General features: G+C 38.3%; 1 protein-coding gene across 1 annotated transcript in view; it reads left to right on the top strand.

The window, feature by feature from the left end:
* The first annotated feature begins 1,129 nt into the window (after positions 1 to 1,129).
* Positions 1,130 to 23,742, top strand: part of KIF11 (kinesin family member 11) — a 43,983-nt gene continuing 21,370 nt past the window's right edge. Inside the window, exons 1-13 of the mRNA XM_025881141.2 lie at positions 1,130 to 1,451; positions 7,421 to 7,553; positions 8,595 to 8,692; positions 8,780 to 8,858; positions 9,278 to 9,463; positions 9,578 to 9,702; positions 12,396 to 12,486; positions 13,896 to 14,138; positions 15,636 to 15,731; positions 19,277 to 19,365; positions 20,213 to 20,300; positions 21,613 to 21,801; positions 22,436 to 22,643. Of these exons, the coding sequence (XP_025736926.1) occupies positions 1,375 to 1,451; positions 7,421 to 7,553; positions 8,595 to 8,692; positions 8,780 to 8,858; positions 9,278 to 9,463; positions 9,578 to 9,702; positions 12,396 to 12,486; positions 13,896 to 14,138; positions 15,636 to 15,731; positions 19,277 to 19,365; positions 20,213 to 20,300; positions 21,613 to 21,801; positions 22,436 to 22,643 (1,702 nt within the window). The 5' untranslated portion in view covers positions 1,130 to 1,374. The remainder of the gene's footprint in view (positions 1,452 to 7,420; positions 7,554 to 8,594; positions 8,693 to 8,779; positions 8,859 to 9,277; positions 9,464 to 9,577; positions 9,703 to 12,395; positions 12,487 to 13,895; positions 14,139 to 15,635; positions 15,732 to 19,276; positions 19,366 to 20,212; positions 20,301 to 21,612; positions 21,802 to 22,435; positions 22,644 to 23,742) is intronic.

Raw genomic sequence — 23,742 nt, 5'->3', positions numbered from 1 at the left:
AGCCATCATAGATAACAGTTGACACTCAGCTATCCGAGCTGTATACTGGGATGTCTCCTTGGGGGAATGCAGGAGGTTAATACGTAGAGGAACACAAAAGGCGCCTGAGAGTTTCCCATTCCATCTGGCCCTTAAAAAAATAAAATGATACCTAGGTTCCTGTGGGCTGTGTGACCCAGAAGCTCAGCTCCTTGAGCCGACTACGCCATAGGCCTATGATTCAGTATTTCCTGGGCCCAGGTCCTACACCTGAAGCTGTCCAGTCACCCCAAACAGCGCCAGGACGCTCGCAGTACATCTACGGAAAGCCAGAGGTTACCCAGCGGGGGCGGGGCCCAGGGAGCGGTGCCTGCTGGGATTTGTAGGCTGACGGCTGCAGGCGCAGGGTCAAGCTCCTTGAGACGCCCCGGGGGAGGGGGGATGCAGCGCCACGTAGAGGGAGCGAAGCGCGCCCTGAGCCTGCGTCTGTCGTTCCGGAATGGTAGTCCGAAAAGGCAAGTGCGGTACTGCCTTTTGCTTGGAATCATTTAATGGTGACATCTTCTCATCAGTTAAAGGATAAATTCAGAGTCCTAAAAGTGACATTTAACATCCCTTTCATCGCGATTTGGTACTCGTGGTAACCTTATTTCTTAACACTTCCTAGTTACTCAAGGCTATTCTGGACGCTGCCTCCGAGAAAGGGGCTCGCTTTGGACCTCTCTCTTCTGTGCTTCCATAATACTGTCGTACGATCCGCTAATAATTATAATCATGGCCAGCTTTCCTGACACTACATGTTCTAGTCTAAGCTATTTGCCCGCGCTAGCTCAATTCTCACCGAACGCTCTGAGATGGTTGCTATTATTTCCATTTTGAAGATGAGGAAATCTTGGTTTATAGACGTTATGTAACTTGGGCAAGGTCATGTTGAAGAGTCACAGTGTTTCCTCACGCGTCTCCCCCATCGGACTGAGTTGCAGGAGAGGAAGGACAGACCAGCTTTTTACTTTCCCGCGGGCCACGCCCCGAGGGCGGGTGCCCTGGTGACGACACCGCGTCCCATGGTGCCCCGCGCGCCCAGGGCGCTGCTATTGGCTCGGCGTCTCGGCTCCTTTTTCAAATTGAGGCGCCGAGTCGTTGCTCTGTTTCCGAGGCTTCGGGCGGAGACGATATTGGTGATTCCGAGGGTCCCGCTACTGCGGGACAGACGCTTCGGTCAGTCAGAGCCCCTGGTGGAGAGCGGAGACGTCGAGCTGCTCGCGTGGCTTTCCCCGGCCACGCCAGTACCCGGCGGGGGAGGTGGGCACCCGGGCCGCGCCGACCGCAGGGCCCCTCCGCGCCCCACAGCTCCCGAGTCCACAGCAAGGCCTTGACCTTCGCGCGGGGATCGTCATGGCGTCCCAGCCGAATTCTTCCGCGAAGAAGAAAGAGGAGAAGGGAAAGAACATCCAGGTGGTGGTGAGATGCAGGTAGGGCGAACCCGGCAGGATTGGGAGTGCGGGGCTTTGCTGCTGGGCTCCCTCCTGTGTTGTCTGGAGAGGAATTTTGTTTGCAGTTTCTGCGGGGAGCAAACCTTCCTGTTTCGCAGTTCTCCGCTTTCGGTCGATAAAAATGACACCAGATTGCTGTGAGGAGTAAATTAGTGCCTGTTTCCGAAGAAAGGGTATTTGTATAGGAGGTTGTATTTTAAACTGTTATTCAGAAGGAGAGTTTGATCTTGGGTCTTTAGGGAAAAGTTTGTTCTTTTAAAAAACTAATGTTGGAAAAGATTTAGGTGGCACTTGTATATGCCACTCCTTGCATTTTCTCAGTTTGGAAATAAGACTGCATACCTACTTTGCAGGTGTTTTAGTACTGATGTTGGGATTACCGTCCTCCGTCATTTCTAAAAGCATCATCGATCAATTGTTCTCTTTCTTCTAGATGCAATGTTTTCTTAATCCCTACCAAACAGGGAAACATCATTGTATTTAAATTTTAAAGATTAGCTTATAGAGTGAGTTTATGTTTTTAAAAGGAGACAACTTAAGCCAGTATAGCTTTCTGATTGTACTGCAACTTGGTCTTACCAAGGGAGATAGTTTCTTCGGGGTGAGTGGGGTGGAGGTGTTCAGCTCTCCCCAGATTGATTTCCAAATAACTCCCCAATTTTAAAATTAGTAGAGGAAGAACATACTCGTTATACAAACTGTTGCTTAATTAGAGATTGATTTATTCAGCTTTTTAGAAGCCCTCCACAGTTTACTGGTCTACGTGTTTTGTGTGTCTGTTTTTGTTGCTGTTGTTTTAAACATTCTACCAATCATCAGCAACTTTTCTGTAAATCCAAAAGTTCTAAAATTTTTAAAAAGGGGTTATTTTTAAAATGTGTGAAGAAACTGTCTTAAATTATTGCCTCCTCAGCTTTGGTGACTTGAATTGGAGATGTCGAAGATAATAGCTAGCTTTCTGAACTAGGTGTCAGAGAGGAAATTTGATGGTAACCTTAAGTTCGACCACTTACTAGTTGTACTCTATAGAGCTTCAGTTAACAGTTACTTGTTTTGAAGATTGAAAAAAAAAAAAAAGCCTGTAATACAAACGCAAATTTTTATTTATTTTTTTAAAGATTTTATTTTTAGGCAATCTCTACACCCAGTGTGAGGCTCGAATTCACAACCCAGAGATAAGAGTTGCATACTCTACCTACTGAGCCAGCAAGGCCCCCACAGACGCAAAGTTTTAGATTATTTTGATCGTTTAATAAGGCTAGACAATACTGCTTTTTCTGGATGGTTTTATTTTCTTTAATTTTCTTTTTTATTGTTAGTTACAAAATATGTCAGACCTATAAAAAGTTATAGAGAACAAAGTAACAAACATCTCTGTATCCATCACCTAAATTAGAAACAAAACAATCATTACAATTGGAACCCCATTGTATCCCTCTCCAGTCCCCTTCCTCTCCCCAAGAATTAAACATTATGATGTTTATTATCCCCATACATTTCAAGTCTTACCTAAAAAGAGATTTCTTTTACTTTGTCATTCATGCAAAGTGCTTAGGTTGTGTCTAATTATTTACAATAATTTTTGTATAAAGAGATGTTTTTCTTTTCATGCTTTTCTTTTTCAAATATCTTTCCTGGGGCAAATATGTCCTTAAGCTTTAATAAATAAACAATTTATGAGGCCCTCAAGGTTGTCAAACTTTTTCTGTAAAGGGCTCACATAGTAAAAATTTTAAAGTATTTTAGGCTTTGCAAGCTACATGTAGTCTCTGTCACATATTCTCTGATTTTTTTTAATTTTACATTTTTAATTGACACAGTTTATTGTAACCTAAGAGGTCAGCAAGATTTCAAGAGAGAGATGACTTTATTACTTAATTACAATGAATACAATCTTTATTATGTTTTTTACTAGTATTATCACTGTATGAAGAGAATTTTTTATTCTACCTATACACAGCTCAAGAGAAAGGTATAACTTCTGGAATTGAGGAACTGATAGTTTTTATAGAGAGAAGTTTTAATAAGGAAATAGGCTTTGATATATGTATATACAAAGACACATATATACAAAACATTCCTCCCCCTTGTGTAAGTGTACAGGTTAGCATAAGTCCTATTAAGAACATAATATAAAGGGGGCACCTGGGTGGCTCAGTTGGTTGGGCGACTGCCTTCGGCTCAGGTCATGATCCTGGAGTCCCGGGATCGAGTCCCGCATCGGGCTCCCTGCTCAGCAGGGAGTCCGCTTCTCCCTCTGATCCTCTTCTCTCTCGTGCTCTCTATCTCTCATTCTGTCTCTCTCAAATAAATAAATAAAATCTTTAAAAAAAAGAACATAATGTAAAGGTTTTAGGATTTAAGTTAATTTTGGCATTTGAATCTAGACAAGTACTTTAGCAATTTAGATCTGAACTTTTGTGAATCATTCATATATTTTAAAAGTGCATACTTGTGTTTTTTTATTTTTTTAAAGATTTTATTTATTAATTTGAGACAGAAAGAGAGAGAGAGAGCACAAGCAGGGGGAAAGACAGAGGGAGAGGAAGAAGCAGACTCCCCACTAGCAAGGAACCCCATGCAGGGCTCCATCCCAGGACCCAGGGATCATGACCTGAGCCAAAGGCAGATGCCCAACCATCTGAGCCACCCAGGCGCCCCTAATTGTTTTTTTTTAAAAAGGCCCAGACCATCTTTCCTTAAACAGTAACCCAATGTGATGCTATAGTTACCAAACGGAGAACAAGACTGTTAATTCTGTATTAAATCATAAATCAGCAAAGGATATTTTAGAGAAAGGACAACTTGGAAAATGAAGACTTCAGAGTTCATTATTCCAAGTTCAGAGCGTTTTAGTTATTAGCAGTGGTTACCAAATAAGCTGAAGGTCGATCTCTTTAAGGAGCTGCTTTGTAATTAGCTTTGTTAGGAAGAGACACAGAACTGTTTCATTCTTTCACTTTAAGATGATGCAGATTTATCCTTGAGAAGATTTTCTGAAGTTGGTATCCCTGTCAGCAAAGAGTCACTCCTGGCATGCTCCTCACAGTAGAACATAAGGTCCGATGATGCCATTGAAACCTTTGTTCCTTTTTTTTTTTTGATATTTTATTTATTGATTTGAGAGTGAGAGAGAGCTTGAGCAGGAAGGAGGGGGAGAAGCAGACACCCCGTGGAGCAGGGAGCCCGATGCGGGGGCTTGATCCTGGGATCAGGACCTGAGCTAAAGGCAGACATTTAACCATCTGAGCCACCCAGGTGCGCCCAAACCTTTGTTCTTTTATGGAGGCTTCTGATCTCAACTGCTGCACAATTCTTGCCTGGGCTATGTTTGTTGGCGCTTGCTGTTTTGCTGGACATCTTTTACCTGAAATCAGTAAGACTGTGTGGTCCATTTTCAGGTTTTCAGTAGTGGAATGAATCTGCTAAAGAACTGCTAGCACTGCAGCATCTGATTCTTTTTTTTTAAATTTTTTTATTAAACAACCCTTTAAAATTGTAAAAATCAGTCTAGGTCTCTGGTATGAAAAGGGCCAGGTTTGGCCCACAGATTGAAGGTTATAGACCACTCACATGATCTAACAACTGGCTGTCTTTATTACACTACTTAACTCCCCTGTGGGCACCGCCCCTCCCCCCCCATCTACCAGGCTCTACCTCAGGGCCTTTGCAATTTCACTGTCTAGAAAGCTTTCCCACCAAAATAGCTACATGACTGGTTCCCTCACTTTTTAGATTCTGCTTAAATATCATTAAATATCAGAGAAGAGACGCCTTCCCTGACCACCCTAAAATAGTAATAGCAACTGCCCATTTTTCCCCATCATTAATTCCAATCCCACTTCGTCTGTTTTATTTACTTTGAGATATCTATTTATAACACTAGGATAAAAGCTCCCTGAGAATAGGAATTTGGGTGTTTTGGGTTTTTTTTGAAACTTGGTTTTGTTCACTGGTATATCCTCAGTTCCTAAACAAATATCTACCACATAATAAGTACTAGATGAATATTTATGGAATGAATAAATGAATGTAATGTAACTGTAGTGAGGCCAACAAATCGATGGGTTTGTTAACATCATTAACAGGAACCTTATAATTTCTAATTAGAGAAGTTTGGTTAGGAATACAGTGGCTTTGCAATACTTTTTATTATAGTACAAATAGTCCTTAAAGCTCTTCAGTGGGAGTTTTGATAACTTAGAAATGTGTAATCTTTGTGATTATCTACTATTTGGTTGTGACATCTTGAATGGTATTCATTTGGTTAACATCATCACACATCCAGGCAAGGAGATTAGTTGAGAGATGCTAAGAATGATAGCCTAATTCAAAAAGCTTTTTAACCACATGAGAGCAATTCATTGTACTTGATACTCTTGGCCTACCTCAGTATAAGTTGGTTTTGACTTAGGTTTGTTGAACTTGTAATAATATTGCATGTCATGGGTTATGTGCATTCTGTAGGTTTCACTACATTTGACAATCGATAGCATTATATATTACCAGGAAGTTGGTGAGTTAAATTTCCCAGGATCACAAATTTGGTTTTCTGACTGTCAAAAATATACTAGGGATGGGGCATGCCAGAGGATGTTGAGGTATCATTTTTAAAATAAATAGCAACTTGGTTTGTCTAGTGATGAGGAGAAAGATAATTTCCCATTTGTCATTTCCTTTCATAAAAGGTGATACTGAATGGGAAAAATGAATTCAGGTCAAGAGTACATTTCTCTCTTTGGCCCAGATGTGTGTTAAGTATATGCATTCTTAATGATGCCACTTTGTGGACTATGGTTCTTTTCAGGTCTTCCATCATTCCTCTTAGGATGACATTTATTAAGTATGTAGTTTAACAGATATTAGGATGCCTCCTATGTGCCAAGCAGAGTAGGAGCCACTGGGAAACTGTAAACTAAATAGGATATCTTTTCTTTTTTTTGAGGGGGGGGGCACGTGTGTGAGCAAGTAAGGGCATGGGGAGGCAGAGGGAGAGAGAATCCCAAGCAGGCTCCATGCCCAGCACAGAGCCAGCACAGGGCTCAGTCCCACGATCCTGAGATCATGACCTGAGCAGAAATCAAGAGTCAGATGCTCAACTCACTGAGCCACCCAGGTGCCCCTAAGCAGGATTTCTTTTCCTACATTGTGAGGCTGGTGCTATTACTTAGCCCCATTTTTCAAATGGGGAAGTATGCACACAGGGCTACATTGCCCAAGCAGACTGGATCAAGAGTCCTCACTCTACGGAAAGCCCAAGAAGGAATTTAGCTTAGAAGATTACTTCCTTTGGGAGTCTTTCCCATCACCCATGCTTCCCCCCACCCTTCCCTGTCCCGATCAATTAAATTTTTGCTATATATTCCCACAGCACCCTTTACATACCCTTTCTAAACATTACTTCTCTTATAATCATTTGTTTTATGTTCCTATTCCCCACTAGGACAAACTGAGTTAACACATGTGAAGCATTTTGAATAGTGAGTACTTGGCATATAGTAAATACTCAATGTATTAGTCATTATTTTTATCTGTTTTTTATCTTGTGCCAGTTATCCACTGACAGGTTAGTATTTTGAACACAAATTTGCCATGTTCTTTCTGCTACGTCATTAACCTCACTTTCTCAGACTAAGAATAGTGGAAATAGAAATCTGAAAAATAAGTTTGGCATTTTTTTACAATTCTGTTAACATCTACTCCAAGAAGCTGTCAGAATTGTCATGTTTTACATGTCTTTGAAAAGTAAAAAACCTATTTTTTATTTCTGGGAGTAGAAACTAAAAATTCTGCTTTAGCAGTATCATTTAGTCCCCCATTTAATCCTTGTCACCAATAGTGTTGTCAAAAAACTTCACCTTGTTATTATCTAAGGTATTAATGACAATGTCATCTATAACCTGGTAACTAAGAGTTTTTTAAATAACTTTGTACATTTCTTTTTATAGACCATTTAATTCGGCAGAACGGAAAGCTAATGCCCATTCTGTAGTAGAATGTGATCATGTACGAAAAGAAGTTAGTGTACGAACTGGAGGATTGGCTGACAAGAGCTCAAGGAAAACATATACTTTTGATATGGTACTTATTTTTTTTTTTAAGATTTTATTTACTTAATAGCATGTGCAGGAGTGGGGTAGGAGCAGAGAGACTCGTGCCGAGTGTAGAGCCCAACATGGGGCTCGATCTCACCACCCCGAGATTACAATGTAGGCCAAAATCAAGAGTCAGATGCCCAACTGGCTGAGCCACCCAGGCGCCCCTGGTACCTATTTCTTAAAATGCTACTACTCCTTTATTATTTACTATGTAAAGTTATTCTTGGATACACATTTCCTTTAGGTTCTAGTGTACAATTCCAAGTTTCAGTTGACTCTTTGAGTTGTCATATGGTTTCTAGTGGGCTGAATGAGTTAATATATTAAAAACAAAATTCTTTTTTTTTTAAGATTTTTATTTATTTATTGAGAGAGAGAGAGAATGATAGAGAGCATGAGAGGGAGGAGGGTCAGAGGGAGAAGCAGACTCCCTGCTGAGCAGGGAGCCCGATGCGGGACTCGATCCTGGGATTCCAGGATCATGATCTGAGCCAAAGGCAGTCACCTAACCAACTGAGCCACCCATGTACCCCTAAAAACAATTTTTTTTTTAAGATTTTATTTATTTATTTCACACAGAGAGAGACAGCGAGAGAGGGAACACAAGCAGGGGGAGTGGGAGAGGGAGAAGCAGGCTCTTCGTGGAGCAGGGAGCCTGATGCGGGGCTCGATCCCAGGACCCTGGGATCATGACCTGAGTCAAAGGCAGACACTTAACAACTGAGCCACCCAGTCGCCCTAAAAACAAAATTCTTTTCTTTTTTTTTAAAGATTTATTTATTTGAGAGAGCAAGAATGAGAGAGAGAGAAAGAGTACATGAGAGGGGGGAGGGTTAGAGGGAGAAGCAGGCTCCTCGTTGAGCAGGGAGCCCAATGCGGGACTCCAGGATCATGACCTGAGCCAAAGGCAGTCGCTTAACCAACTGAGCCACCCAGGCGCCCCTAAAAACAAAATTCTTAAAGTGAGTAATTTTGAAGTATTTTTTTTTCCTGAAGAATTGCTTTGATTTTTTTTTTTGGATAGGTTTTTGGAGCTTCTACTAAACAAATTGATGTTTACCGAAGTGTTGTTTGTCCAATTCTGGATGAAGTTATTATGGGTTATAATTGCACTATTTTTGCGTGAGTAAAACACTATTTTTCAAATTGCTGAAAAGGTTTAGATGCATGTATTCGTTTTCTAATTAACACTTTTGTTAATTTTGACAGATATGGCCAAACTGGCACTGGAAAAACCTTTACAATGGAAGGTGAGAGGTCACCTAATGAAGAGTACACTTGGGAGGAGGTATTTATTGTTTATAATAGATTTCTGTCTCTAAAGTGGCTGAAATATAACTGAATAGAAAACTTGGTTGAAGGCCTCTTTCTTGAAATAGAGAAGATCAGTATACCCGTGTCAAACATGATTGTAGGATAAACTACTATTTTAGTGAAATTAAAGTATATGGTATAGTTCCTGTTTAAGAAACATAGCGTCATTAGGAGAGAAAGGACCAATACATACAGCACAGTTAAGTGATAAGAGAGGGGTCTGTTTGAGACAGAATAGTTGGAGTAGAATATTGTCGAAACTGAGCCACCCAGGTGCCCCTCATATTTGTGTTCAAATATATCATAAAGGAGGCCCTTATTATATGCGTTTTAACTGCCATAGTAAATGGCATTCTTCCCTTATTTTAGTCCTTATTAATATTATAATTTCAGGATCCCTTGGCTGGTATAATTCCACGTACTCTTCATCAAATTTTTGAGAAACTTACTGATAATGGTACTGAATTTTCAGTCAAAGTGTCTCTGTTGGAAATCTATAATGAAGAACTTTTTGATCTCCTTAACCCATCTTCTGATGTTTCTGAGAGACTTCAGATGTTTGATGATCCCCGTAACAAGGTAACTCAGTCTTTGAGAATGAAATGTCTTTGGATTTTAATGTGTGATGCTTTGAGAAGTCAGTATATATATATTTTTTGTCAGTCTAATGGATGATCTTTTGATATTGGTCAGAGGGGAGTGATAATCAAAGGTTTAGAAGAAATTACAGTACACAACAAGGATGAAGTCTATCAGATTTTGGAGAAGGGGGCAGCAAAACGGACAACTGCAGCAACTCTGATGAATGCATACTCCAGGTAAGAAAGCCAGTGTCCTCCCCCCACCGCTCCATTTTCTTTTTTTCCTTTTTATTATTTATTTATTTTTAAAGATTTTATTTATTTATTTGACAGAGAGAGGCACAGCGAGAGAGGGAACACAAGCAGGGGGAGTGGGAGAGGGAGAAGCAGGCCTCTGGCCGAGCAGGGAGCCCGATGCGGGGCTCGAACCCAGGACCCTGGGACCATGACCTGAGCCGAAGGCAGACACTTAACGACTGAGCCACCCAGGCGCCCCTCCATTTTCTTTTTAACATGGGAAGTCAAATTGGGGTGGGTCAAAGTATGTGAGTCACATACTAGATGTATGTATGCTTGATTGCATGCTTTAGTAATTGACTTGAGACTTAGAGGCAAGCACCAGTATTGGAAGAATGTTGAAAAGGGAACAAAGACAAGTTGAATTAGAGAAGAAGTATTAAACTTTTTTAAGTAGATTATTTTTTCTCAAATGAAATTGTACACGGGAACCTAGATTAACATGTGCCTGTTATAGTCGATTCGAGGGTGGGATGCTCAGAGGCTTACCTCCTCAGCCTCATGAAGGTTTTCCCTGAGCACTTTTTTGGGGTGCCCATGGATACCCAGAACAAAGTTTGAAAGCCCATGGTTTAAATAAGAATTAGAAGAAAGTCAGATAGCTTCATTTGATTTTTTTCTCCAGCTTTATTGCAGTATAATTGACAAAAATTATATATATTTAGGTTGTACAACATGATTTAAACTTTTCTCATATGGCTTCATTTTAATATAGGAAGACATGGTCACTAACACTGGCTTTCCAGGGTAGAAAGGGGCATAGCTGATAGCACCCCCTATAGAATGAATCCCAAATTCTAGAAAAGCAGTTTACCAAGTCAGGTGGATATTTTTTCTGCCGGTCTTTGAAGGAAGCATCAGAGTGTAATTAAAAGAGCTATGGAGTGGGAGTTAGATATTTGTGTTTAGTTCTAGTTCTGGAGTTAACCAAACATGTGACTTAAGGAAATAAGTGAATTTAGCTGAATATCAGTTTCTCTGACCTACAAAATAATTATTGGAAATAGATCTCAGGGTGCCTGACTGGCTCAGTCAGAAAAGCATGCAACTCTTGATCTTGGGGTCATGAGTTTGAGCCCCACTTTGGGTATAGAGATTACTTAAATGAAAACCTAAAAAAAAAAATTAGATCTCTTGTTTCTTTGCTCCCTTATAACTGGAAATTTCTGCATCTCTATAAAAAATTACATATACATTTAAAGAAGAAAAATAAGATGAAAGTAATGAAAATCATGACATTATGGGTGATTTTTATGATTTTAATTAAATTTTCCTATAATAGCTTTCCATTTAAAAATTATATTGGAGGAAGAAGTTTAAGACTAAGTAATATTTCTTTTCTCTAAATACTTTTCTTTTAAATAAATTCCTGCTTTTTCATAAATTTGTATAATTTAGGACTCTATTTTTTTTTTTAAGATTTTATTTCAGACAGGGAGAGCATGAGTGGAGGCGGGGGCGGGGGGGCAGAGGGAGAAGCAGACTCCCTGCTGAGCAAGGAGCCCGACTCTGGACTTGATTGATCCTAGGACTTTGGGATCACAACCTGAGTTGAAGGCAGATGCTTAGCCAATTGAGCCACCCAGGCACCCCTAGGACTCATTTTTTTATATGTACACTTGAGTAAAGGTCTCTTTATGAATGTATGTGGTAAAGTGAAGGAAAACATTAAATTTTCCAAAATCATAGTTGACTTCTATGCTTAATTGCATTAATTCCATAATCTTGGATTAGAAATGGGTAAATAATGGTAGAAAAATATGAAATATATATTGAATTCAGATTTATAGTTTCTTTATATTTTTCCTGTGCCCTTCCCCTTTTCTGTAATTTTAAATAATAAATAAAATATGATCCTTACTGTAAAACTTTCCAAATAACATGAAAAGTGCAAATAAGAAAATTAAAAATTATCATATTCCTCAACTAATCATCAATGACATTAACAAACATAGGGATGTTCACCAAATGTCACTGATACAGGAATAAAAGAGGTCTTTGGTTGTCTGTATAACTTGTATCCCTCAGATAAAAACTGAATGTCAGTATCTAACATAAGATAGACATTGGAACGCTTTATGGTCTAGTGGTGATTATCCTGTAGTATTTCGGTAATCATTGCTATTTACCATTTGCTTTTCAAGAGAGGGTATTAACTATTTCTGATGACATTCTCAAAGCAGAGCAATATATTTTTACAACAATTGACATTGGAAGCAAGTAATCTGATGACTTGTGTGATACTGTTTGAATTTATGGTAATGATATATTTCAAGAGATTCTTATAAATAAGATTGATTGCAAGCCTTCTCCTCTGACATACCAGGCAACTGTCCCAAACCGACCCCACATCCAGCTTTTAGAGGTCTTGAGGATTCTAGTTCCTAAGTCTTTTAGGGTATTTACAGGTAGTTTCTTATTGGGGTCCCCTTTGCAGGCAGCAAGTACAAGAAAGCAAAAACCTAAGCGTTGTTCTGTCTACCCTGTCTTCCAAAATCTTATTAATGTCTCCTGTCTGTATTATCTTTCTCTGCCTTGTGGAGTTTGATCTTTCTTTGCTCTTTTTAATATTTTATAGAAAGCAAATAATGTTTTACATTATAGTGACTGGACAACCTGATCTTGTTTTCTAGTCGTTCCCACTCAGTTTTCTCTGTTACAATACATATGAAAGAAACTACAATTGATGGAGAGGAGCTTGTTAAAATTGGAAAGTTGAACTTGGTAAGTATATACCTTAATACTAGTTTCATTCTTTTTTTTTCCCTCCAGCGTTATTGAGGTATAATTGACAAATAAAATTATATATTTAAAGTGTACAATGTGATGATTTGATATATGTTCACTTTGAGAAATGAGGTTTTAACCATAATCAGGTTAATTAACATATCCTTCACCTCACATAGTTAATTTTGGAGGGGTGCTGTAAGAATGTTTAGGTCTACTTTTAGCACATTTCAGTATAGTATTATTAACTGTCATCACCATAGTGTACATTAGATCCCCAGAGTTTATTCATCTTATAACTGAAGGCTTATATGCTTTGACCAGCATCTGCTTCTCCCTCATTCCCCTGCTCCTGGTAACTCATTCTCTCCATTTCAGTGAACTTTCCTTCTCCCCGCCAACTCCTCAATTCTACACATAAGAGAGATCATATAGTATTTGTCCTTCTCTGTCTGGGCTTATTTTACTTTGCATTATATCCTCTAGGTTCATCCATGTTGTTACAAATGGCAGGATTTCCTTCTTTCTTATGGCTAAACAAATATATTCCATTGTATATGTATACCATATCTTCTCTCTATTTTTTTTTTAAGATTTTATTTATTTATTTGCAGAGAGAGGGAACACGAGCAGGGGGAACGGGAGAGGGAGAAGCAGGCCTCCCGCAGAGCAGGGAGCCCAATGCGGGGCTTGATCCTAGGATCTTGGGATCATGACCTGGGCCAAAGGCAGACGCTTAACAACTGAGCCACCCAGGCACCCCCATTTCTTCTTCATTCATTAGCTGACACAGTTTCCATATCTTTGCTATTGTAAATAATGCATTGAACATGGGAGTGCAGATATCTCTTTGAGATACTGATTTCATTTCCCTTGGATAATATACCTAGAAGTGGGATTGCTGGATCATATGGTAGTTCTTTTCAACTGTTTCATTCTTTTTTTTTTTTTTTTTTTGAGAGGGAGAGAGAGGTTGCGGGGGCAGAGGGAGAGGGAAAGAGAGAATCTTTTATATATTTTTAAGATTTATTTATTTTAGAGGGGAGAGAGGGGCAGAGAGGGAGAGAGAATCTCAAGCAGAATCCTGGCTGAGCGAGGAGCCCAACACGGGGCTTGATCTCATGACCCTGAGATCATGACCTGAGCCAAAATTAAGAGTTGGATGCTTAATGGACTGAGCCACTCAGGCCCCCTCAACTGTTTCATTCTTGACCACCTCAGAGCAGCTTGAAATTCTGTAATTCTAGACAATATTTTTGAAGTCACTAGGTAATTAGCTTTGTAGTGGATTGTTAATTTTAAAAAAGTTATTTTGCTAGCTATTTAATATATTATATTTGAGAATGAAAGTCTTTGTGTCCAAATCCAGTGGAACTGACAACCTACTTTTATTTTCGAAATTCAAGGTTGATCTTGCGGGAAGTGAGAACATTGGCCGTTCTGGAGCAGTTGACAAGAGAGCCCGGGAAGCTGGAAATATCAATCAATCCCTTTTGACTTTGGGAAGGGTTATTACTGCTCTTGTAGAAAGAACACCTCATGTTCCTTATCGAGAATCTAAACTAACTAGAATCCTCCAGGATTCTCTTGGGGGACGTACAAGAACATCTATAATTGCAACAATTTCTCCTGCATCTCTCAATCTTGAGGTGAGCCCTTTAATAGGTATCTGCAAGTGTAGTAGGTGTAATTATTATTTAGCTATCACATATTTTATTTTACTTTTTTATTTTTATTTTTTTATCACATATTTAAAAAGTTCATTAATTGGCTTCATTCATTCTAAGCAAGAGTAAAAGAATCTGGATATTGCACATGGACATAGAGGAGGACACCACTGAAAAAATTGTCTTTCTCCTTCCTGGCAGAGTTTTTAATCTTAAAAAGCCAATTACTTAATGGCTTTTCCCACACAGTCTTCAAAAGAAATTGCTGTGGTCGTTAGCAGTGCATGGTTACATGGGGTATGGAGATTTTTTTTTTTTTTTAAGATTTTATTTATTTGAGAGAACGAGTGGGGTGGAGGGGGAGAGGGAGAGCGAGAAGCAGACTCCCTGCTGAACAGGGAGCCTGATGGGGGGCGGGTTACGGAGATTTAAGTGAGGACTTAAAAGTGGGTTAAGTGAATGCTAGTGTTGTAGAAGCTCTTAGAGGGCACTGAAGATGGGGTTGGATGTGTGAGAACAGGTGGTAAAACCAAGAGAAGCAAAAAAGATGGTGAAATCTCTTATGATTGTTTCCTTTAAATGGAGTTACAAAAGGTTTTATAAGGGCTCTAACTCTCCTTTCATTTTAAAAAACATCTTTACTGAGATATAATTCATATACCATTAAATTCACCCATTAAAAATATGTAATTCGATGATTTTAATTATTTGCTGAGCTGTGCAACCATCACTAAAGTCTGTTTAGAGCATTTTCATTACCCCAGAAAGAAACCTTGTTACCCATTAGGAATCACTCTCCATTTGCCCCCACTCCCAGCCATAGGTCACTACTAACCTACTTTAAAATATTTTTCTTTTTTCTTTATTTTTAAGATTTTATTTCTTTGAGAGAAAATGCATGCACAAGCCAGGGGGTGGGAGGGGGAGAAGGGAGGGTACAAAGGGAGAGGGAGCAGCAGACTCCCCACTGGGCAGAGAGCCCAATGTGAGGCTAGATCCCAGGACCCTGAGATCATGACCTGAGCCTAGGGCAGATGCTTAACCAGCTGAGCCACCCAGGTGCCCCACCCTACCTTTTTAATCTATAGATTTGCCTAGTCTGGACAGTTCGTGTAAATGGAATTATGCAATAAGTGTTCTTTTGTGCCTGGCTTCTTACACCTAGCATGTTTTCAGTGTTCATCCATGTGGTTAGCATGTATCCATGCTTCATTCCTTTTTGTAGGTAATTTTGCATTGTATGGATATAGGATGTTTTGTTTATTCATCAGCTGATGGGGTTCACTGAGTGTGAAGACTGAAGTAAAAAATTCTTAGGGTATAGTGGTCCTAGTGGATGATAGATTTTTAGGTTAGATATAACCATAAATTATTTCTTGTAAGTTATTTTTTTCTTGTAAGTTATTTTATAGTACATTTTATATAACAGAACTATGTTATTCTTATAATATCTTTTTGTAATTGCCATTTTCTTCACAGGAAACTCTGAGTACATTGGAATATGCTCATAGAGCAAAGAACATACTAAATAAGCCTGAAGTTAACCAGAAACTCACCAAAAGAGCTCTTATTAAGGTAATTGTGAATTTGGTAATTGTTAAAAGATTTGTTCATTTGCCTGTGGTAAGGCTTTTCATCTAATGATTTTAATTAATTACCTAATATATTAAAATGTTTTTTTTAAAGATTTTATTTATTTGAGAAAGAATGAGAGCACGAGAGGGAAGAGGGTCAGAGGGAGAAGCAGACTCCCTGCTGAGCAGGGAGCCCGATGTGGGACTCGATCCCAGGACTCCAGGGTCATGACCTGAGCCGAAGGCAGCCGCTTAACCAACTGAGCCACCCAGGCTCCCTTAAAATGTTTTTTCTAATGCTAATATGGTGACTTTACCAGCTCTATCAAGTCAGCAAAATTTGCAATTATTTACATTTACAAAATTTATTTATTTGTAGCTTTAGTGTATAATCACCATACATTAATGTGGTATTAGGGTATAATTTCCATAACACTCCTCCATCGTAAGCCTACAATGCAATGATTTTTAGTACATTTATAGAGCTGTGCAACATCACTATAATCTACTTAGGAAATTTCTATCACTATATGGTTCCTCTTTTCCCCTTTGCAGACAGTCAGCCAGCCACTGATGTACTTTTTGTCTGTAGATTTGCCCTTTCCAGACATTTCTTAAATGGAATATGCAATATTTGATCTTTTGCATCTTTCATTTAGCATAACATTAGGGCTTCATCTATGTTGTACAATGTATCAATAGACTTTTTCTATTGCCAAATGGTATTCCATTAAATGGATAATAACACATTGTGTTTATCCATTCACCAGCCAATGGACATTTGGATTATTTCCAGTAATGCTATGAACATTAGCATATAAGTCTTTGTGTTGATGTATTTACAGTCTTCTTAGGTAGATACCTAGCAGTTTAATTTCTGTGTTGCTCAATAACTTTATGTTTAACTCTTTAAGAAACTGCTTTCCAAAGTGGCTGTACCACTTTAAATTTTCATCAGCAGTGAATGTGTGAAGGTTGCAGTTTTTCCACATCCTCTCCAACACTTGTTATAGTCTCTTTTTAATGTTAGCCATTCTAATAAGTGTATAATTGTACCCTCCGTGTGGTTTTAATTAGCATTCCCCTAATGAATAATGATAATGAGCATCTTTTCACATGCTTGTTATCCATTTGTGTATCTTGTGAAAAGTCTATCCAAATTCTTTGCCCAGTTTTTAGTTGGTGTTATTCTTTTTTTTTAAAAGATTTTATTTATTTATTTGAGATAGAGAGTGAGAAAGAGAGCACGAGCTGTGCGGGGAGAGGAAAAGGGAGAAGCAGGCTTCCCGCTGAGCAGGGATTCCCTCATGTGGGGCTCAATCCCAGGACCCTGGGATCATGACCTGAGCCAAACGCAGACGGTTAACTGGCTGAGCCACCCAGGTGTCCCTTATTATTAAGTTATAAAGAGTTGTTCATATCTTTCAGCTACAAGCCTTTATGAGATGATTTGTAAATACTTCCTCCCAGTCTGGCTTGTCTTCCTTTTCTTGGTGGTTTATTTTTTTTTTTAATTGAAGTTTTCATTGAGATAATTGAGAGAAATAATACAGAAAGATCCTTAGCATATTTTGTTAAACTACAGTCAAGTATCACCACAGGGATATTGACATTAATAACAGTCCATTCATCTTATTCCTCAGTTCTCCTTGTACTCATTTATGTGTGTGTGTATTTAGTTCTATACAATTTTGTCATGTGTAGGTTTGTGCATCAACCACCACAGTTAAGATACTGAGCAGTTCCATCCTCACAGGGGTCCCTCATATTGCCTTTTTATAATCACTTCCTTCCCACTCTCACTTCCCCTCCCTCGTCTTGGATACCTGTTAACCTGTGCTCTATATCTAAGCTCTTGCCATTTCAAAAATGTTATTGAATGGAATCATATAGTATGTAAACTTTCGAGATTGCATTTTTCACTACTACTCAGCAGAATTTTCTGGAGGTTCACCTGAGTTGCGCACATTGATAGATCTTTCCTTTTGAGTGCTAAGTAGTATTCCATGGTATGTATATATTATATATATAGTTTGTGTAACCATTTACCTGTTGAATGACATATGGGCTGATTTCAGTTTTTCACAATTACAAGTAGAACTGCTGTGAACCTTTTGGTTATAGGTATCTGTGTAAACATAAATTTTCACTTTTCTGGAATAATTGCCCAAGCGTGTAAGTTGTTGGGTATGGTAACTGAATATTTAGTTTTTTTAGAGAACTGCCAAGCTGTTTCCCAGAGTGGCTGTACCATTTTATATTCCCACTAGCAATATAGGAGTGATCTAGTTACTCCACATATTCACCAGCATTTGGTCTTGTAACTATTTTTTATTTTAGGTATTATGATGAGTATAATAGGTGCTAAATATCTCACTGTGGTTTTAACTTGCATTTCTCTAATGGCTAATGGTTTGAGCATCTCTTCATGTGCTTATTTGCTATTTGCATATCCTCTTTGGTGAAATGTCTTTTCATGTCTTTAGGCCCATTTTCTAATTGGGTTTTTAATGTTTTTATTAAAAAAATTTTCGGGGTGCCTGGGTCGCTCAGGTGGTTAAGCATCTGACTCTCGATTTTGGCTCAGGTCATGATCTCAGGGTCCTGGGATTAAGCCTCACGTAGGTCTGCTTGTCTCCCTCTCCCTCTGCACTCTCTCTCTGTCTCTCTCTCTCAAATAAATAAATCTTTGAAAAAAATTGGGGGAAGCTGCCTGGGTGGCTCAGTTGGTTGGGCGTCTGACTTGATTTCGGCTCAGGTTGTGACCTCAGTCGCAGGGTCATGAGATCAAGCTCCGAGTCAGGCTCCAAGATGGGTGTGGAGCCTGCTTAAGATCTCTGTCTCCCTCTCCCTCTGCCCCCCAGCTCTTAAAAAAAAAAAAAAAAAAGAATTTATTTTTTTTATTTTTTATTTTTTTTTAGATTTATTTATTTTTATTTTGAGAGAGTGAGAATGAGAGAGAGAGAAAGTACATGAAAGGTGGGAGGGTTAGAGGGAGAAGCAGGCTCCTTGCTGAGCAGGGAGCCCGATGTGGGACTCGATCCCTGGACTCCAGGATCATGACCTGAGCCGAAGGCAGCCGCTTAACCAACTGAGCCACCCAGGCGCCCCTTATTTTTAAGTAATCTCTACACCCAGCGTGGGGCTTTGGACCTACAACCTGGAGATCATGAATCGCATGCTCCACTGAGCCAGCCAGGCTCCCTGCTAATTGGATTTTTAAAAATTATTGTGGTTTGAAAGTTCTTAATATGTTTCAGATACGAGACCTTTGTCACAAATGTGGTTTGCAGTCATTTTCTCCTAGTCTGTAGTTTATCTCCTTTATATGGCCCTTTTTTTTAAAAGAATTTATTTAAGCTATTGAAAGACTCTATTCTAAACAGATTAATATTGAATGAAAAGTATGATTATGACTTTTATTTTTCATGCTTTAAAAAACATAAAAGGGCTAAGTACATGTTTTATTTGTTAAATATCCTCTCCAAAATGAATGAAAAAAAAGTTAAATGCTAAATTGACACCTACAATGTTGTTCTTGTGTAGGAATATACAGAAGAGATAGAGCGTCTGAAACGAGATCTTGCTGCAGCCCGTGAGAAAAATGGGGTGTACATTTCTGAAGAAAACTTTAGGTAAGACCTTGGTGCTGTGGAAATTAATTTCCAAGAATAATCATTTCCTGATAGCAAGGTGTTTGAAGTAAAATTTACTTATGTGACAGTAACTAAAATCTATATCTAGTGCTTCCTATAAATGCTTCTTTTTCTTTTGATATTAACAGGTAGTTATCAGTTAAAAATTTTTATATGGCTTTAATTTTAAATAATTATAGATTCACATGAAGTTGCAAGAAAAATACAGAGAGGTCCCATGTATTTTTCACTTGTTTTCCCCATTCATTATCTCTTGCATAACTTCAGTAAAACATCAATGGTGGTGTGTGTTGGGGTGTATATTGGGGTATGTGTGCAGGGAGTAGGAGGTATAATTGCTTTGTATATATACTTTAACTCATTTCTCCCATTTTTGCCCTTTATCTCACCCCTTCCTCCTCTGACACCTGATGCCTTTAAGTCCCAAGCCTTTCCTGGATTCTGTGGGTCCTATTTATACTCCATATTCCTGATTGCAGATACTTAGGTTGTATCCTTCCCCATCTCTACTTTATGTGAGTTATAGTCCTTTGTCAGCTTGGTAGCTTCTCAAATTTTATATGTACATGTGCTTTTTTCCCCTCATAGGTAGGGATTCTCAGTTTCAAAATGGAGGTCACAAGAAGAATAGTCCATTTATAAAACAAGAACAAGGAATACATTTTTTTTGTATAATTTGTATTCATTACTTATTGACATTTAGGCATCATTATCATAGTGATAAATGGTAGAGGTGATGTGTAACTCCTACAGTTTTGTTAGAATAAGTTTTAAAGGAATTAGGAAAAAATTCTAACTGTTAAACTCATATTAAACTTTATTTTAGAGCCATGAGTGGAAAACTAACTGTTCAAGAAGAACAGATTGTAGAATTGATTGAAAAAATTGGTGCCATTGAGGAGGAGCTAAATAGGGTAAGCATTTAAAACCGTATTGAATGAAAAAAAACCCAAAACAAAACAGTATTGTATGTTACATGAAAAGCGAATATTAAAAAAATTTCAGAACTTGAGGGACCTGATATTTTTTTAAGATTTTTAATTTATTTTTATTTTTTAAAGATTTTATTTTTTCTAAGTAATCTCTACACCCAACATGGGGCTTAAATTTATAGCCCTGAGATTAAGAGTTGCATGCTCCACTGATTGAGCCAGCCAGGCACCCCTAAAGATTTTTTATTTTTAAGTAATATCTACACCCAATGTGGGGCTTGAACTTAACATCCCCGAAACCCTGAGATCAGGAGTCTCATGCTCTACTGACTGAGCCAGCCAGGCACCACCCCCCGCCTTTTATAACATTCTTTTAATTTGTTCTAAGTCTTTGAAATCCCATGTGTGCTTCATCTATATATCTCAGTTCAGACAAGCCACTGTTTTTTTTTTAAAATAGGCTTCATGCCCAACATGGGGCTTGAACTCACAACCCTGAGATCGAGTCACATGTCCTACCGACTGAGCCAGCCGGGCGCCCCCCGCCCGATATTTTTTAAGATTTTTTTTCCTTGCTGACTCATACTAAAATTAAGTTGTATCATAATTTTACTGTAATCAACGATGAAGAAACTGTCTATTTTGACACATTAAGGCAGCATTATAAGAAATTAACTGCATTGTGCAGTTTTATTGTTAAAGCTAAATAATGCTGAGACATTTTCATTACCGTGTGTATCAGATGAGGGAATGCAGATCTTAGGAGAAACCAGATGTTGAATAACTAAGGTGGAGAGACGTGACCTTTCTATGCCACCCTCACATTGTCAGTGTTGAAAGGGACCTGAAGAGCTAACACCACTACACTAACCTAGTATTTAATCTCAAAATTTTTAATGAATTTACAGGAAGAGACCAGATACCATATAAAATGCGCTAACCTACCTGGTGACTTGTTAACAACTTCTCACAGCTTTTGCATGGAAATAATTTGTTTGATTCTTCTATTATATCATGGACTAGCCATAAGTTTGGTTTTTTTATTTCCTGTTTTCTATAAAGTAAGTTTAACCACACCCATTGTTTGTTATCTTCATTTAGGAAAAAAACACTTTTTTTTTTAAGATTTTATTTATTTATTTGAGAGAGCAAGAGAGGGAGCAAGCACAAGCAGGTGGTGGGGCAGAGGGAGAGGGAGAAATAGACTCACTGTTGAGCAGGAAGCCTGATGCAGAGCTTGATCCCAGGAAGGCAGAGGCTTAAATCTTAAGAAATGTTTAAATGTTATATTTAGGTTACAGAGTTATTTATGGACAATAAAAATGAACTTGACCAGTGTAAGTCTGACCTGCAAAATAAGACACAGGAACTTGAAACCACTCAAAAACATTTACAAGAAACTAAATTACAGCTTGCTGAAGAAGAGTATATTACATCAGCTTTGGAAAGTACTGAGGAGAAACTTCATGATGCTGCTAGCAGGGTTTGTCTTTTGTTTTGATTTGTATTTGCATTAAAGAAATTAGAGAATGGGTAGAAGTAACTTTCTTTGCTTAAGCATTAACTGTGAAATTCTATTTATCCACCCCAAATGATATTTCTGTCAATTTAAAGAACATTATTTTACTATTTCATAGGAATTTTCCTCACTAGAATTTCCGACTTAAGGAAAAAACCATTCCTGAAGTTTTGTAAATAGAAAATAATTTTATTGTACCTTGGGGACATTGAGAACAATGATGCAATACTTTCCCCTTTGGTCATGATTGGAACTAATCAGTCATAAAGAATTTAGCACCTTCTAATGGTGGGAGATGGTGAAAGAATTGTTTATTAGGTGCATGTTAGAGGAAATAGTAACACATAATAGAAAAATTTATGAGGAAGTGTAATTACTATATTAGGTTGGCAAAATCCCTTTCCTTGCCTAGATTGCTAGATGAGGGGAAATTCCTGGGCAACTGGATAAATTAGCATGAATTGAAAATGTGTTCTGATACAATATCTAAAACTTACTAGTTCTCATCAGGAGAAATCCTTCTGTAGCACAGATATTTTCATTAGACTGTTCTGTCATATCTATCTTATCAACATTTATTTTAAAAAATTATATATAGTTGCTTACCACAGTTGAAGAAACTACAAAAGATGTATCTGGTCTCCATTCCAAACTGGATCGTAAGAAGGCAGTCGATCAGCACAATGCAGAAGCTCAGGATATTTTTGGCAAAAACCTGAATAGTCTGTTTAGTAACATGGAAGAATTAATTAAGGATAACAGCTCAAAACAAAAGGCCATGCTAGAGACTCACAAGACTTTGTTTGGTAAGTTCAAGCATTTCTAATTAGTCTTTGTGTGATTAGTGTGAGACTAATTTCAAAACTGATCATTTACTATCTTAAAAAACTCAGGGGATCATGTCACTAGTCCCCTCCAGTGCACACACTATCTGTCAGACTAGGGATTATCTTTTACTGCCTTTGAATTAAATCTTAGCTGGGTTTGTTTTTTTTTTTTTCCTGTTTTCTATAAAGTAAGTTTAACCACACCCATTGTTTGTTATCTTCATTTAGGGAAAAAAACACTTTTTTTTTTTTTTAAGATTTTATTTATTTATTTGAGAGAGCAAGAGAGTGAGCAAGCACAAGCAGGTGGCAGGGCAGAGGGAGAGGGGGAAATAGACTCACTGCTGAGCAGGAAGCCTGATGCAGAGCTCGATCCCAGGAAGGCAGAGGCTTAACCATCTGAGCCACCTACGTGCCCAGAGAAAAAAACTCTTAAATATTAGTTTTTTATTTTTTTTAATGTTTTATTTATTTATTCATGAGAGTCAGAGAGAGAGAGAGAGGCAGAAGAAGAGGGAGAAGCAGGCTTCCCGTGGAGCAGGGAGCCCGATGGGCTTGATCCCAGGACCCTGGGATCATGACCTGAGCCGAAGGCAGACACTTAACCATCTGAGCCACCCAGGCGCCCCTCTTAAATATTAGTTTTTTAATGTGAAAGTATTATCTTTAATAGAGAAAACGTGTAAGATGCAGAAATGTAAAAATTTGTAAAAATCACCTAGAGTCTAGTTGCTCTAAGCCAACCACTCTTGTTTGGTTTATTAATTTTATAACCTCTTTTACCTATTATAATACTGTGATTACCTGTAGCTGGAGATCACAATGATTCTTGGTTTACTGTGAACTATAGTGATGGGTCTGATAAACTAACAAATATGACATGTGCTTGCAGAATACTCTAGAACATAAATAATTTATATTTGAAATGTTTCCGAGCTGATGTAATGAGCCAATTATTTTAAGCTTATTTGTTAATACAAACTGCCACAAGGATATAATTTTCTCAACCTCTTTAAAGTACTTCTAACTGTATTAATATATTTATGTCAAAGTTTGTATCTTTTTTCTTTTTGGTATA

The sequence above is a fragment of the Callorhinus ursinus genome, unplaced genomic scaffold, assembly GCF_003265705.2.
Source record: "Callorhinus ursinus isolate GAN/ISIS: 27379988/994484 unplaced genomic scaffold, GSC_fseal_2.0 scaffold20, whole genome shotgun sequence".
NCBI classification, from domain to species: domain Eukaryota; kingdom Metazoa; phylum Chordata; class Mammalia; order Carnivora; family Otariidae; genus Callorhinus; species Callorhinus ursinus.
This window is presented reverse-complemented; position numbering and strand designations above follow the sequence as displayed.